At 39.8% G+C, this 16,404-nt stretch overlaps 1 protein-coding gene across 2 annotated transcripts in view; it reads left to right on the top strand.

The window, feature by feature from the left end:
- The window catches only part of LOC144951681 (WD repeat-containing protein 7-like), a 78,109-nt gene extending 62,970 nt beyond the window's left edge, over positions 1 to 15,139 (top strand). For both annotated transcript variants that reach the window (XM_078881987.1, XM_078881979.1), the window contains 8 exons: positions 1,067 to 1,303; positions 2,439 to 2,622; positions 3,585 to 3,702; positions 5,912 to 6,058; positions 9,575 to 9,657; positions 9,970 to 10,069; positions 11,982 to 12,086; positions 12,870 to 15,139. In XM_078881987.1, coding sequence (XP_078738113.1) covers positions 1,067 to 1,303; positions 2,439 to 2,622; positions 3,585 to 3,702; positions 5,912 to 6,058; positions 9,575 to 9,657; positions 9,970 to 10,069; positions 11,982 to 12,086; positions 12,870 to 13,073 — 1,178 coding nt within the window. In that variant the 3' untranslated portion in view covers positions 13,074 to 15,139. The remainder of the gene's footprint in view (positions 1 to 1,066; positions 1,304 to 2,438; positions 2,623 to 3,584; positions 3,703 to 5,911; positions 6,059 to 9,574; positions 9,658 to 9,969; positions 10,070 to 11,981; positions 12,087 to 12,869) is intronic.
- Positions 15,140 to 16,404: the final 1,265 nt, after the last annotated feature.

Below are 16,404 nucleotides of genomic sequence, written 5' to 3'. Positions count from 1 at the left end.
GGTGACGTCATCATTTAACTCATTCAAACTAAATCTTTAACGTTGTGTATGTATATTTGTACTTGTTTTAATGTACCTGTATTGTATGTCACATAAACAAATTATAAACTTCAATCTCTATATGATCTCTCAATTCCAATTTATTTTTTATCCATTAACCCCATGTCTCTCTTATCCATCGACCCCATTCCTTACATGATCCAGCGACCTAAAACCCTATTGATCCCCTCGCACAAATAAAAACACGAGCCACAGACCCCAATCTCTACAAAATCCATCAACACAAATCTCTTCTTGATCTATCACCCGTAATGGATGTGAAACCCCCCCCTAATATTTTTGTTATCCACCTATACAAATGTTCAGGCCCTTTGTCTTTTACCGTACTAGTGGGGAGCCCTGTGAGAATAAATGTTAATACAATACTTACAGGGGGTTTATTCAACCACTGATGGTTAATTGAATTTAAACTTTCAAATTATTTTGACTGCAATTACACAATAATGCAATAATTATTGTGTTATAACAAGAATAAAAACACATCCACATTTAGCTAAATAATGTTTAAAAGTAGGTTCTCGAGGCGATGATGTTGCAGTCTTTGACAGTTGCGGTGTGAAAGGCAAAGTGATGCCGACTTCGTTACAGGATGACATTACACTGCACGTGGGTGCGTGCATTTGCAGGTGATAATCATACTCTGGGTTGCGCCCGTCTCTTTTATGATTTGATTAATTACACTCGCGGTGTTGCCATGCCTCCTGCTATGATAAATATACTCGATAAGCAGATCTGGGACCAATAAGCCTAATTATCTGAATTAATTAAGTCAAAAGTAAAACATTTTAATGTAGTCTGCGTGAACTTCACTTCATTAGCTTGCAAATGAAACTCGGTCATCGGGATTGGTCGAGCGTTCGAGGAGAATATACGCACAATGATATTATCCACTTATGTAGATTTCTTTTTTTAAACAAGAACATGTCACATGGGTAATTTTATCCATGCTATCAAAATGTCACATCTCCTGCAAGTAATTTGTTTGCATATTTGTGTCTTTAAACAGGTTTTCCTTCAAATGCAAGTTCTCAATTGCGAAAAGCACCAGCATCATACGAGGAGCGGAGAAAACAGGCAACTGCAATTGTATTGCTGGGTGTGATTGGAGCAGAATTTGGAGCTGAAATCGAGCCTGCCAAGCTTCAACCAGGCAAAGATTCACGGCCAAGGTCCAGCAGCCAAGTTCCTGAAGGCTTTGGGCCTACCACGTCAGGAACAAACAACTCCCTCGCTCGTCATACATGTATGTCGTAGTTACATGCTCCTAGATTAGTTCCTGAAAGGATGAGTGGTTTATGTTGCCTATAGAGGCTTCAGCAAAATGTAGGTTTGCACACTGTAGTTTCATAATTTAGAGGATAACTACCCTGGCGGTTGTTAATGATATAACTCCTGTTACCCACAGGGTAAAACATATTGGGTAATTATTTGGAGTAATTTGCTGTGCGGCGACTCTCATCCGGGGAAACATCGTGATTAATAGGAAGCTGATTCACTGTGCATTATGGGTAAAGTAGCGGATAATATGAAGAAATCGAGTCACGATGTCTTCATGGACCCTACAGCTGCCGTGGATGTGGGTAATTAGGCTGCAGATGAGAGGAGTTGTGTATTTAAACCTTGTTTGGCTCATTTTATAAATGTGTATTTGCATTACACATAATTAAATACGTCTACTCAAATAGTAAATACTAGTTGAAGATGGCAGGAAGCTTAATCTGCACTATAGTATGTTTTCTTTGACTTATCATTACATTATTAGCAGTGATCTAATAATGCAATCACAACATTCACGTAGAAGGGAAATAATAAAAATAAAACAATAAAATTCTCACGACGTTTCGATTGCAACACAAGCAATCATCATCTGGTGTGAAAACTACAGCAAGAAAATTTTAGCTGAAGTGCAAAAAAAATACGAGGTGGAACTTTGTAAATGCCTTAAATTTGCTAGAAAATTATTTGCGAATATATGCTAAATGAAGTTAAACAAAGCATTAAATATTCAGTTACAAAAGCCTTTCTTTTCAAGAAAATTACGTATTGTTTGAGTCCAAAGAGTTTGAGTTGGACGCCTTTTGGCTTCCTCTGGTCTAACACCGTTTTGAGACGAGGCTCAAAAGAAAGATGTCTCTGGTGTCGACCAATCAGTTTCAAAGACAATGCATATATTATCTGAGTGATTTTTGTTAGCATTCTGACCACAAGTATTGTGGTTAATACAGACATGATTCCTTGTAAAAGGTTTCAGTTTTGTGTTGTAACATCCTTAACACCTGTTTTGTTGCCAGAAAAAAAGGGGAAAACCTATTCTCATATTTACATTGAATGTTACAACCAAACGATTCACCTCATTGTGCCTGGTTATGTTCTTGTAGGTAAGGCGTTGACTCATCTACTAAAACCAGCGAACATGAAGCTGTCTGCACACACGCCTATCAGACGTGCAGCTATCGACCTGATCGGCCGTGGCTTTACTGTGTGGGAGCCATACATGGATGTGTCAGCTGTTCTTCTAGGTCTGCTGGAACTTAGTGCAGATAGTGACAAGCATCTTGGCAAGTAAGTAATTTTTGGTTATTTCCCCAGTTGTGGGTGTTACGTTTTTAATTTGTAAGTACAACTTTTACTTAGTGGTGCTCTGTGGCAGTTGTTCTCAGCCGGTGGTTCGCACATAACCCCAGGGGACATGCGAGACTGTTCCACGTAATGGTGGTGGTCGCAGGATACTGTCACTTCGGGTCCCGAGGCAGTGTTGCTGTATCTGCATTCTAAATTATCAAGCTCTCTATTAAATCCCTTATATGGAACAAGCTTGTTTGCCTGTCCAAGGACGGGTGTATATTGCAGTAAATCTGAAATATTCAATAGAAAAATAGTTCAACTCATGATTATTAATGAAGGAGGGTGGGTGTTGCCCCATGTGGAGTGACGTCACCCGCTAATGGTTATTGGGGAGGGGTGTGGCATGTGGAGTGACGTCACCCCCTCAGGGTTATTGGGGAGGGGTGCCCCATGTTGAGTGACGTCACGCGCGGGACACACATTCTTGGCTCACTATATTCGTAATTTGGTGAACCCATATACTTGGGACGCTTTGGCGTTCTGCTAGGGCTCTTTTCCTTTAGATTTATTTTACAAATGCACAAAGTAATTGCTCAATACTGTCACAAGATTTATTTTCTTCCACATCTCACTGCTTTCTGGTGAATGCAAGTGACTGATGAAACTGCAGTAATTTGTTGAAATTTGAATCTGTAAATATCTAGTGAAGTATTCTATTGTTAACTACATTTCGTAGATGTTAATTGCATGTAAATTGTAAATCTCATGTGTTAAACAATTATTGTATTATTCGCAGTATTGTGTATGGTGGGAGGGGGTACCCAATAGATCTGGTACATGACAAGCAAAATGTTGGGAACCACCAGTCTATGGCATAAGCTGATATAAACACTATTTGAGACTTATGATTTATTGCTATTAATTAATGTATGTCGTTATGTTTTCTCGTTTGCCACCAGCGCAATGAGTGGATTTCCACTGACAGCAGCTGCAGACACTTGCAGATCAGCACGGCATGCCCTGTCCCTCATCGCCACAGCACGGCCTCCAGCCTTTATCACCACCATTGCCAGGGAGGTAAGCTGTTGTTCCTTGTATTCATCACCATTTAGCACACATTAACATATTCCTGCTGAGGGAGCTGGTAGGAACGTTGGGTTGCTCGGTCAATGGCCAGGGTCAACGACAGCGTGGTGTATTCCGCAAATATGGCTGACTGTGAGGGCGGGCACAAGCCGGCGTGAGTAGGTTAAACGTTGAGTTTTATAATGGCACCACGGGGTGACCAGCCCCTCCCCACCCAGCCCCACCCCTCCCACCCCCCTCCCCACCCAGCCCCACCCCTCCCACCCCCCTCCCACCCCCCACCCAGCCCCACCTTCCCCACCCAGCCCCTTTCCACCCTCCCCTCTCCACCCAGCTCCACCCCTCCCATTTTTCGATGCACGACGGACGGACACAATAATCCCGTGGGCTGGTGTAACCAGGAGGTTCCTACCAGTATAAGTGTCTCCATATTACTATAACCTAATTAACAAGCATGTTTTATTTTTTCACAAACCATTGCCTGAATATGTGATAAACAAATAATGCATACAAATCATTGGTAGAAAATATCTGTATTTTAATTACTACACCCGAGTCTTAATATAATATACCATGAGTTTTCACTGAGATCAAAACACAATCTTCATGGAGTGCATCATAAGGTGCAGCATCTTGCTGTGCAGAATATTGGATGCTTTGTGTTTATTTACATATTCATGCTTATGTATATAAACCACTGTAAACTCTCTTGTCCAAAAATCTCCATGTTGCACTACTGCTGTATAAAGCAACACTCCCCCATTTTGAATGTGTTAAATTTAGCTGAATGTTGTCAGTTAGAGCATGTCATATTTAATTCATTTTAATTCCAAAAACTATTTTTAGTCCCATATTACTCCAGCAAATCTAAGCCCAGACATCTTCCATCCATGGCAATTTTTATGCTTAACAACCTAAGTTGAAGGGTCAATACATTAGCTGTCTGCTGCCCGTCTGTCCATTTGCGTGGGGCAAGGGGCTCTATATCCCTCACAAAGACATAAATAAGGCAGATGATCAGCTAAGCAGCACCACAGCCCCGCAAAATTTGTAACAACGTCACACAATACAAAGATGTCATGCTGTAATGCAATGACGTACTAACAACGTCACCGTGCTTACCTTAACACCGCGCTTACCCGTAGATACAAATATTTCCAGGACGCGGTTGGTAAATTGGTATACTGTACAAATTATATCGTGAGACGGAGTGTGAATCTGACCGATCACGGAGGTAGCGCAAGGTGTAGAAGACAGAGGATTGGGTAGCTACAGACCCAGGGATGCCTCGCGTCTCGAAGGAGTCTGCGAGATAACACACGGCAATGCTCATTTTGATTTCACTACCTGGCAAGACCCGCGATTCGCGTGTACTCAAACCGAGATGCTCGCGGTTGGCAAACAGGTATACAGAAGTAAATCCACGTATATTCAAATCTTGCGATTGGAAAGGGATTACTGTAATGATATTTAAATATAAATCTTAAAAAAAAGTAATCATAGAAAAAATTACTTAAATGTAATAGTTATTTCAATTTTTTTTTTATTGACAACTACAATGGAATAATTGTTTGAATGATTCTTAATATTTTATTGTAAAATGCTATTGTGTATATATTGTATATGTCCTTTGTCTAAGAAAGCCTGAGTATGTATAAATATTCTCTTATCAGGAGGGTGCTGTGATAAATTATTTGGCATATCGCTTCGAATTCATTTCAAATAGTCAAATGACCTTAACAGCCAACATAGCGTGGGGAGGTTTTCATCCATAATTGGGTGGCAAGGGGTGGAAAACGATAAAGTCAAGTCATGTTTAATCACACAGCAGAATAACGGTTTGGATTTAAGAAAAACCCAAAATGTATTTCAGAATATATAACAGGTGATGTTTCAGGAAATGTCCCTGCTGTATAGCACATAACTCGTAGTCTGTGCTCTCCTGACCACTCTTATAAACCCAGGATCTGTTCCAGTTGATGTTCAGATAGTGTTAAATTGGAAATAGAAGCATCATATTTGTGAGAAATAGGGGCTTTTTCACATGTCCCTCAATTTAAACTCGAACTGAATTGCATTTTGTGATTGATTAATACTCTGTCATATAAAGTATGCCCATTTATATTATTGTTGTCTCCCCCCACCCCCCCCCAATGTATATCCTTCATGTAATTCATACAATGCTTAAACTGTCTTGTAGGTGCACAAGCATACAGCATTAGCAGCCAACTCGCAAGCCCAGCCACCCGTCCATAGTGGCCTATCTCGAGCAAAAAGTGAGATCCTCAGAGTCATGGAGATCCTCGTAGAAAAGATGCCAAATGATGTGGCTGATCTTCTGGTGGAGGTACGAATAATCCTTCTATGTGACATTGATGAATGTGATCATTTTCATGTTTTTTTTATGCAAGAGCATTTACCACGTAACACAATATGTAAACAAAACCGAAAACAAGTCTTCGTTGTTGAATACACCAAAACCTTGCCCATCGCGGGGATGTTTTTTAAAATAGCCATAATCAGCAAATCTGTGATACGCAAACAGGGATATTAGGAAAACAGGGTTTGGTTCAGTTGATAATATGAGCACCTCTGATTGTGTATTGTTACCCTACATTAGCCCAAACATGAAATACGTCTCTTTAATGTCAAATATGATTCATATTTTCGATAGTGTTAAACATAAATTGTACCATATATGTGTAGAATTTTATAAACATGTTGTGTGCGGTATTGCTGCGTGCATGTTTATGTAATAATATTCATGAAAATAAAGATTAATGACATATACGGTAAATATTATGCAGTTTAAAAAGGACAAACAAACTTTTACTAACTGTGATTAATGATGATGCGTGTGTATTCTGCCGTGGCAGCATCAGTACGAGCAGAGTGCAGTTCTAATATCGTGGTCTGCCACAAATGTTTGAACTACAGGAACGTGATCGGCAAACTATACCACAATTTGACATGTTCACATCCGCGATGGAAAATTCCATGATGGGCACCGTTTGGGTTTACTTTCATACGTCTTCTCATACGTCTTGGCTTTGTTGTAGCTAAATTGTTGTCTTGATATTGAATACGATCCATAATAGAGGTTTTTGGGTTAGATCGTGTAAATATATAAATCTGTCGTTAAAACCCGCCACCACCCGACACAGCCAACTAGTAAGGGTTGTCACGTAAACAGAATGTGGCCAATTCGTCACTAGTACAGCACACCGGTGTGTTGGAGAGCCAAGCCTGGTCGCGAAAGCCTACGTGTTAAATTTAATGCTATGTTTATTGTTCTACTGCATCCTATAGAACGTGCACATGTTCACTAGTTTCCTTTAAATTAAAAAGTGATATTGTCTCGCCGATTATCAAGCCGTTGGGACAGTGGTTTGTGAGTGTGGCTCTTAATTGGAAAGTTCAAATCCCACTTGGGGTTGACTCAGCCCTTCAATCTGCCAAGGTCCATAAAATGAACATCACTTTGTCAGGAGTCGACAATAGTTCACCAGAATTTGGGATTTTGCTCCGTTAGCTCAGGAATGTAAACAGGAAGTAAGTTCCACCTGATTCTTGATTGTCAAAGGAACCACTTTTTTACTGATTGAATCAGTTTCAGAATCAGAATATTTATTTAGACTGGAAGAATCCGATGAGCTATGAAGTTCTTTATCACAGATGTCCAGTTTGAAACTCTGAGATGTAATGCCCTGTTCTCAAGGGGGACAATAATTATGATGCCAAATTATTAGTTTGTTAAAATTTTCAAACAAACATAGAGCAATCCACATCTTCATTGGCAGCCCTGACTCACTCATATCGATTACACATTTCTGTGGTGGAGGTCAGTGTTTATCACAAGACCTCTGACTTGTAACAAGAGGTACTTGTTTTTAGCATCCTTAGTGGGGTGGGTGCGGGAAAGAATGGTCTGATTCAGCTCGCAACCATAATTTTCATACCAGACTTTTCGATTGCGAAGAATTGATTGCGCACAATTGTTTTACTAGTCCTTCCAGTCAGCAGTTATGTTTACTTTGTACTGTTTATTGTTTTACACTTGTACACGGCAGAACTTGTAAAAGTGAATTTATTCGTTTTTTTAGTTAGTCTAATATGATAATAGTTGCCGCGCATTTGTGCGGGATACACGGCCTACTCGGAGGGGGTTGCGTGACGTCAGCAGGCACACTGCGTAACGCTGCCGCATGCGGGTGACGTCACAGATGTCACAGATGTGACGTCACCGCTCACTTGCCGTGCAATATATTATATTCCCCCCCCTAGATACAAAAGTATATGTTTATACTTTTTACATTGTGTACAGTATTGAAGCTACCCACATGCCAAATTTAAAGTTTGTAGCTTGTTGGGAAGTATGCTAAACATTTCGAATAGAATCACACACATATCCACAAATTTCCCTTTTATATATATAGAAGAAGATTAGTAATTCGCCATGAGCCGAATTGCCGTACCTAATGGTCCAATTTCGGCATACACTTTGAGTGACGCCACACGCCACGACCAAAACAACGACTCAAGTCGTCTAGTGGCGGCGCGCATGGCGAGCGTTAGTGCAGACCCGTTGCTTTCGACTACCTTGTTTATACACTCGGTGCAAGCCAACTCTCTACATCAAGAAGTAATACAAAGGGAGTGAAGTATAAATCCCTTGGTCTGTGACACAAATCCAAAGTTTTGTATGGAATTGATACAGGTGTGTCAATGTGTATGATGTGTGAGGAGTTTTGAAAACTAATTTGGATTTTTGTTTTATTGGGGCAGGAGGCACTGGGGAGTACCATTGTACATAATTCGGAATACTGGATAATTCGTCAAGGCCAGAGCCCTATATGTGTCAAATGAAAAGGGGTTTACTGTATTGGAAAACCTCTTCGCACCCCGGTTTTATCGAATGTGTGTTTTGGCTCTCCATGGTTTATTTAACGAGGTCTGTTTTCCGGAACACGGAGGTAATGTTTTAGCTGTGCGCTTGTTTTAAATTGCTAAGATTGTTGCCAAGATAGTTATTAGCCTTGCGAGAGGTGAGATTGCTACATCCGTTGAAAGGTTCGATTTGTCGGGCTGGCAATTCAGTGTCAGGGGAAAGAGTTGGGCGTGAGTACCCCTCAGTGTTTGGGGGGTTTTGGTTGAGGTGAAATTAGAAGAGTTTATACAAATAGAGATCAACTCACTATCCTATGTCACGATAAAACGGGTCTAAATAATGTCTAATTATTGAAACAAAGAGGTAGGGGGTAATAAATTCGGACCCAGGAACACAATCCTATCTTTCCCTTGCCTATTACCTGTCGAACGCAGTTTTTCCCAACATGCTATTTTCCAGGAATGTACCACCCACGTTCGGGGAGGTTTTCCTGTACTTTGTTTTATAACAGTTATTATTCAAATACATATTTACTAGTAATATATACAAATGTGTGTCCCAGCCACCTTGCTGGTTCACATCAAACATGTGTAAGAATTAATAGATAAGGGCCCAATAACCTGCTAGGCTTCTATATCATTTATGTCCTGTGATGATAGAAATGGTCTTAGTTATGGTCATGGTTTCATAGGTTGCAGGAGTAGGGAACCGGTAAAAAAAATGCTGTACTGTTAGCATTTACCAATTTCCTCATTATATATTTTATATAGATTCTGATTTTGTATTGCCCCTCCTCTGTACTCTGCACCACTGGAAAGTGAGAGACTGTTTGCTGTATTGGTCTTCGATATTGTCAGGTTAAGACAATTTTATTTTTGTTTACATAAGTGGTGCCTTTCTGGTACGAATCTGCTCAGTCGGCTTTGGTTCGTGGTCATTCCAGTTTACTTAATTTCATTAAATTGTGTTTCACAGGTCATGGACATCATAATGTATTGTTTGGATGCGTCTACATTAAAGAAGAAGGGCTTGCAGGAGTGTTTTCCATCTATTTGCAAGTATGCGTTTTGATACATTGTGCATTTGCTGTGACACTGCTGTATTTTCCACAATCACTTTTTAATTTTACTCATTGATATGCTCCTGTTTTTATATCGAGTTGAGTAATCTCCACCTGAAACTAATTAAAGTGTAAATCTTGACTTAAAGCTTTCGTGACTGCAGGAATTAATATTCTTTGGGTCTTTCAAGAAAGCCACGTGGATAGAAAAAATTAATTCACCATGGAAATGGAATATTTTTTTTTCTATCTACGTGGCTTTATCGAAAGATCTCAAGAAAATTAAAGTGTGTTCTAACATCTCCTTCAGGTTCAACATGGTCAGCTACTGCAGCACCAGCTACCGCATGGCTGTTGGCGCACGACACGGCTCTGTGGCACTCTACGATATCCGCACGGGAAAGTGCCAGGTGAGATTGCGTAGCATTTCATTCGTTAGACTAATGCTGTCATAATTCCACAGATTGTCTAATATGCACAGGTCCCATTACTCATCAAAACACAACAAATCCTTTAACAATACACACAGGGTCGCCCATTACAATACCTTAAATATGGATAATAGTAAAGAGTTTTTTAAATAAGATGCTGAAATGCCACAGCATCTCAGTGCCGTATGTCTCATGTCAATCATTTGATATAAATCCCCCCGTAGCAGCTGTCCGTGTGGCACAAGATGACTCAGCACTGGCTTGCAATTGGCCATTAGACTGCCAGTAAGGGGCGATGATTGCTGATAACTTTAATCCTAATTGAGTGATTTGCTACATATGACATGGGGGGCAGATATGGTTTATAGCCCCCCCTGCCTTCTGATTATTTACTATTTGCTTCTCCCCTTCGGTCTTTATTTTTTGACTAATCGTGTTAAATTGCTTCTCAACTTTCCTATTGTTTTACCTGTATCACTCACATTGCCTTTTTTAAATTATTTTAAAATCGTTTCCTTAACTTTGAAAAAAAAATCCAAATTCCCTATCTTCCCAATGTTTTATTGGCATCTATTTTAACGCTAGAGTAAGTGCTATTTTTTGCAAATCTCATTAACATATTTTCCTTTGATGCCCAGTTTCACGAAGAGATTGCGATTTGCATATGCCATGGTAACCACGATTTTGGTTTGAGAATGATCTCAAACCATCAATTACGCTCAATCTATCAGGCAGTTGTGCTGACTACATTTCTCTGCAGCTGCAGGAGCCAGGCACTCCATAAATGAAATCCACATGACACCTAAGAATATAGTAACCTGGTTTTTCATACTCTTTGGTTTTTTCGGTAAAGTCACGTAGGTAAAAAATAAAATAAATGAAAACAACTAAATTAAATCACGACGTTTTGGGCGCAACACAAGCGTCCATCATCAGGTGGGAAAGCATGGCCTACTGCTGATGTAGACCCTTTAAAACAGTCTACATCAGCAGTAGGCCATGCTTTCCCACCTTACCTACGTGACTTTACCGAAAAAACCAAAGAATATGAATCCTTGCAGTCACGAAAGCTTCAAATATAGAAACCTGATTTATCATGTTTAACTGAAATCTTAATTCAAACTCAGGATATCAGCAAGACATGAATTTTCATCTTTGGGCAAACACTTTTATTTATTTCACCGATTATTGTTTTTCTTGTGGTTGCTAGGTTACAAAATCGTTTAACAGTGCACATCTATTGTTTACAGCCATCATGGCTAATAAACACACAATACAGTAAATGTTGCACACACTGACTCACTTATCATACATTCACTCATACAACCACTAACTCACTCATCATACGCTGACTCGCACATCATACACTCACTCACACTACCACTGACTCACTCACACATCATACACTGGGAGTGTCGTGCTGCCAGCTATGGCTGCAAGTCTGGTCGTACGTGCTATGTATATCGTTTATTGTAAAATTTTGAATCACAGTTCCTATGATTGTTACAATGTTTTTATAGCTTTAATTTTGTGATTCGAAAACATATGGTTAATCTAAATTGTCTTATGGTTGTTATTGTTGACTTGCACCACATTGGGATTTTTGCACACAGCGTTTTAATACGTTTTTTTTATATTTGCTCGTTTATTCCAGGATGTTTCTGTTACGCGTCGTCGCTTTAAGATGTTCTGTGTTCATTTTTTTTTGTTGCGTTTGCACCCGACTCAAGAGCCCCATGGCTCACAGGGCTATACCTAATAAATGAAACTTTAAACTTGAACATTTCAGTTAGTAGATGGAAGGTGATTGGCATTTTGTGTCCATTAGACTGTACCATTCACGAACCTCAACTAAAATCATTTCCGTCCTTTACACTTTCTTTCAACTTAGATGATTCAGGGTCACAAAGGACCAATCACTGCACTGGCGTTTGCTCCAGACGGCCGTTACTTGGCAACTTACTCCAGCACCGACAATAGACTGGCCTTCTGGCAGGTAAGGCCACAGGGACAGGAATGATGGGTTTGGGGATAAACAACTTTGGTCAAACTATTTTTGCTTAAAAGTTATTATGTTGAGAAAATTAATTATATCAGGCTATATATCATTAAATAGGTTTTTTTATGGCTGGCTGAAGTGCGGGTGGGTGAGCAAGTGCACAGATGGTTGACATCACTGCACACATTTGCATGATGATGGCACCCGCATTCCCACAGCGTTGAGCCGTGTTACTGCGTTCTGCTGACCACTGACGTTACACTTGCCCCCCATGACGGCCATGTATCCCACGCAAATGCACGGGCAGTGCTAGTTAATTACAAAAACAATTACTTTTATTGTGTTTGGTAAAGGCAGTGCTCAAAAAATATCTGTGCAAGAGTACCAAACGATTGCATTTTATAAATACGAGACAACTGGTAATCATAGACCCGCCCATGTGTTCTGTAATGTTTGCATCATTGTGGTGTGTGTCTAGGAAGTTGATAAAAGTGGACTAAAATAACTTAAACCAAATGAGTCAAGTTTTAAAAGCTACAGAGCAAAATAAAATTAGCATGTCAGTTGCCTAACAATCAAAGTAGTCTTGACATTGTACTTTAAATATACAAAGGGAAGTTCGAATATGACAAAAACATCAGATATATGGCCGTTTGGCAATGTACCCCTAATATAAATAAGAATATTGAACGTATAATTTCTCATGGTTGTATCATACTTTTGCATGCAAATGTAAATGTTTTAATTTTATGTGTGTGTTTGTAAACTGTGTTTGCGTAGATGAACACCTCTCTTCTCGGCAGCTTGGGCATGCTCAACTCGGCACCACAGCTGCGATGTATCAAAGCAATGGAGGTTCCACCCTTGCAGCCAATTTCTCCAGGACCAATGAGTGCGCTCAAGCTGGCTCGCCTCATATGGACCACCAACCGCAACCTCATACTCATGGCCCACGATGGCAAAGAGCACCGCTTCCAAGTGTAACCTTCACTCTTCTAACTGACTTAACAATCTTGTGTCAGGACTGCAGTTGATATAGTTTAGTAGGGGTATTGTACCCTATGCACTGATTCATGTACAATCTCAAAGCATTACAACTTTTGTTGAGAATGCTGCCACAACCATTTTTGTACATTCCAAAATGCAGTGGCTTGTGTTCTTGTCAGATTTCCCCTTTTACAGACGAGCTCTGCTTGTTAAGGCTGATTATGGCATTTACACAATGTTAAGACAACACACACTCAAGTGTAGCCACAAGATCAGTGTGTTTGAAAAGTATGTTTTTTGCACAATGTTTCATGGAAAAGGACTAATTTCTCTAAATAAGTTGGTTCTTTTTGCTTAAAATTGGGTAAAAAATGCCTTATCTCCACAACAGAAATTAGAGTCTGTTAAGTTTCTAGAACATTATCAAAAATCCTAATATGCTGGTCGTCTTTGGCTGTGTCCCATTTGTCTTTATTCTTGGTGGTAAAATAGTGCAAGCATTATGATTACAATATGCCTCATGTCCCTCTTAAATAACTAATTGACATACAATGATCTTTTCAGAATAGTTTTTTTTTTATAATTTTAAATGACTTGTAATTTAGTCATTTAATGATACGAATATTATCAGATTCAAAATGTTTAATTTAAGGTATTATGTTAACTAATAGTGAATGTGCTAAGCTCTGTCAGTTGGCACACAAGTTGATCATTACTGTCATAAAGTAGTTTTACATTTGTTGGTTCTTTTGGCAACAGATTATTAATATTTGGCACTGGATGAACAGAGAAAAAAATATTGACGTCTAAACATGTAATGTTACCCAAGTTTCAGCAACGCAGTGTTTGGGCCGCCGTAATTTGTAGCTTCCCCTGATATTTCGCAGAAAATGGCTGAAGCTTCGATATTTTTACTGCCAACTTTGCAGTTTTTGTTACGAAAACTCGACTCAATTTCCCATCTAGAAACACATGATGAAGGGGGTTCTCCGTGTCATGTTAAAAACAGTAGAATAGTTACAGTTTTCAATTGTTTGCATGAAAAAATACCTTTAAAAAATAATTTAATCTTTATGTACCTTGCTTAGTTTGTAAAGTTTCCTGCCTTTTGGGTGCTTGTGAAGGTTTAATATTAACTGTTTTACCTCGAGCATTGCTCGTACAAATTTTCAAAAATATATTTATTATTTCCCTTCATTTTCACATTCTTTCTCTTCTTTCTCAATGTATCACTCCTGGAAGTTATTTTCTCTTGTTGGATACCCATGACAAAAGATTTGAATCTTAAAAATATATATATATAAAGGTCTTCTCGAAGCTGGGGGACTTGTTCAGTCTTCATTAAGTTTGTTCTCCCAACCGTTTGCGTTTGTTTTGTGATACTGGCAAGCTTTAAAGCAGCTTTAAAATTTTGGTGGAGGATTTTAGTCGAGTGTGAATGTAAACATTCCAATAGTTAGGATCATCAATGAATATTTATTTTAAAAAATACATTCGGCGACAGTGACCTTCATGTGTATCGAGCTGAATGCAAATTGTTGCTACCATGTAATTGCATCAGCCCACTGTGTACATTTACTTCGAACACCCGTTTTCTGCAGTTGGATGTGAATATTTTGTTGGCAATATGCTTTCTTTGCTGCTGCTGTAATGCTACTAAGCACACAGGCACTGGTCTGCTTACAGACCTTTGCCTACTGTAGTGTATGTGATTCATATATACACCACATCATAAAATGTCAAGAAGCTGCATATTGTACAGAGTACAATATACCGGTGTGCTTGCATGCATGCATGTAAGCTACAGTGATGGAATATATTTTTTGCGTACGATTTATGTCAGTGCTGTAGTGTCACAGTTAGGAGGTTCTGGAAGCCAATTCATTTTACGGTCATGTACTTTTTGGAAGTGTGTTTGTGGGCATAACTGCTTTAACAACAGTTGGTAAATGTCCTTGCCAGTATTTATTCATGCAATTATTGAGGTGTAAGGAGTTCTGTTACACTTTTTGAAGTGTAAAATAATAAAATTACATGAATTACAATAAAGTGATTGAAAGTAATATCACGCAAAGCTTGTTGTACAGGTTTTTTATGGCGTTAATTTCATTTTAATCGTGCTGTCAGCATGATAGAAAAATAAATCCCTGCAGTTCCCTTTGACAAGATGCATGTCACACATGAGAAAAACCTGAATGCTTCATCATAGACTAGTTGACACCCTTCAAGGACTTCTAGAATCTAGGCCAGGGGTCGGCAACCTGCGGCTCCGGAGCCGCATGCGGCTCTTTTGAACCTTGACCGCGGCTCCGGGGCGGATGCTAGCGAGGGGAGGAGGCGCACTGTGACACCTGCTCTGGCGTTGCCGCTGCTGACAGGTCGCCGCTCCGCTCCACACTGCCCGCCCGGTGACAGGCAATAACGTTGCCGTTGCTTTGCCACATGTTTGGAAGAAGTAAAAACCTTCCTGGGCAGCAAAGAGCTCACCTTTGCTGAGCTGGAACAGCCAGAGTGGCTGGAAAAATTACATTTTATGGTAGACATGACAGCACATCTAAACACGCTAAATACAACCCTTCAGGGGAAAGGAGGCACAGCCCTGCACATGCTGGAGGAGGTTTTGGCATTCGAGCGCAAGTTGACAGTGTTTGTCAAAGATTTACAGAGAGGTACACTGTCTCACTTTCCCTCTTTGAGAGAGTTCAAACAAAGTCATGATACGATAAATTTGGAATATTTCAAGTCTGCAATCACCACAATGCAAAGTTCGTTTGGGAAACGATTCTGTGAGTTCAGAGAGGAAAAAACGACATTATCCTTCCCTGTCACTCCCCTGGCGATCGATCCATCCCTATTGAATATGACTGCATTTGCAGGTGTAAGTCAACCTGATCTTGAGATGGAACTGGCCGATATAGCCGACAAAGATATATGGGTGTCCAAGTTCAAATGCTTGACCGCTACTCTTGAGGATGTTGCCCGTCAGAAGGCCATTCTGGCTCAGAATCATAAATGGAGTGATATTGAAAACCTTCCCAAACAGGACAAACTTGTATTCGAAACATGGAATGCCATCCCCAACACTTATATAAACATGAAAAAGTATGCATTTGGAGTCCTGTCGATCTTCGGCTCCACATATGTATGTGAGCAGGTCTTCTCCAACATGAACTATATTAAAAACAAACATCGATCACGCCTCACAGATGACGGCTTGCAAGCCTGTGTGAAAATGAAGGTGACGTCTTACAGCCCTGATGTGCAGACACTGTGCACTGAGGTTCAGGAGCAAAAATCCCATTAACCAGGTAATTTAGCTATTAATTTG

This window comes from Lampetra fluviatilis, chromosome 3 (genome assembly GCF_964198595.1).
Source record: "Lampetra fluviatilis chromosome 3, kcLamFluv1.1, whole genome shotgun sequence".
NCBI classification, from domain to species: Eukaryota; Metazoa; Chordata; class Hyperoartia; order Petromyzontiformes; family Petromyzontidae; genus Lampetra; species Lampetra fluviatilis.
Note: the sequence above shows the minus strand (reverse complement) of the source record. Positions and strands in the feature narration are given on the sequence as shown.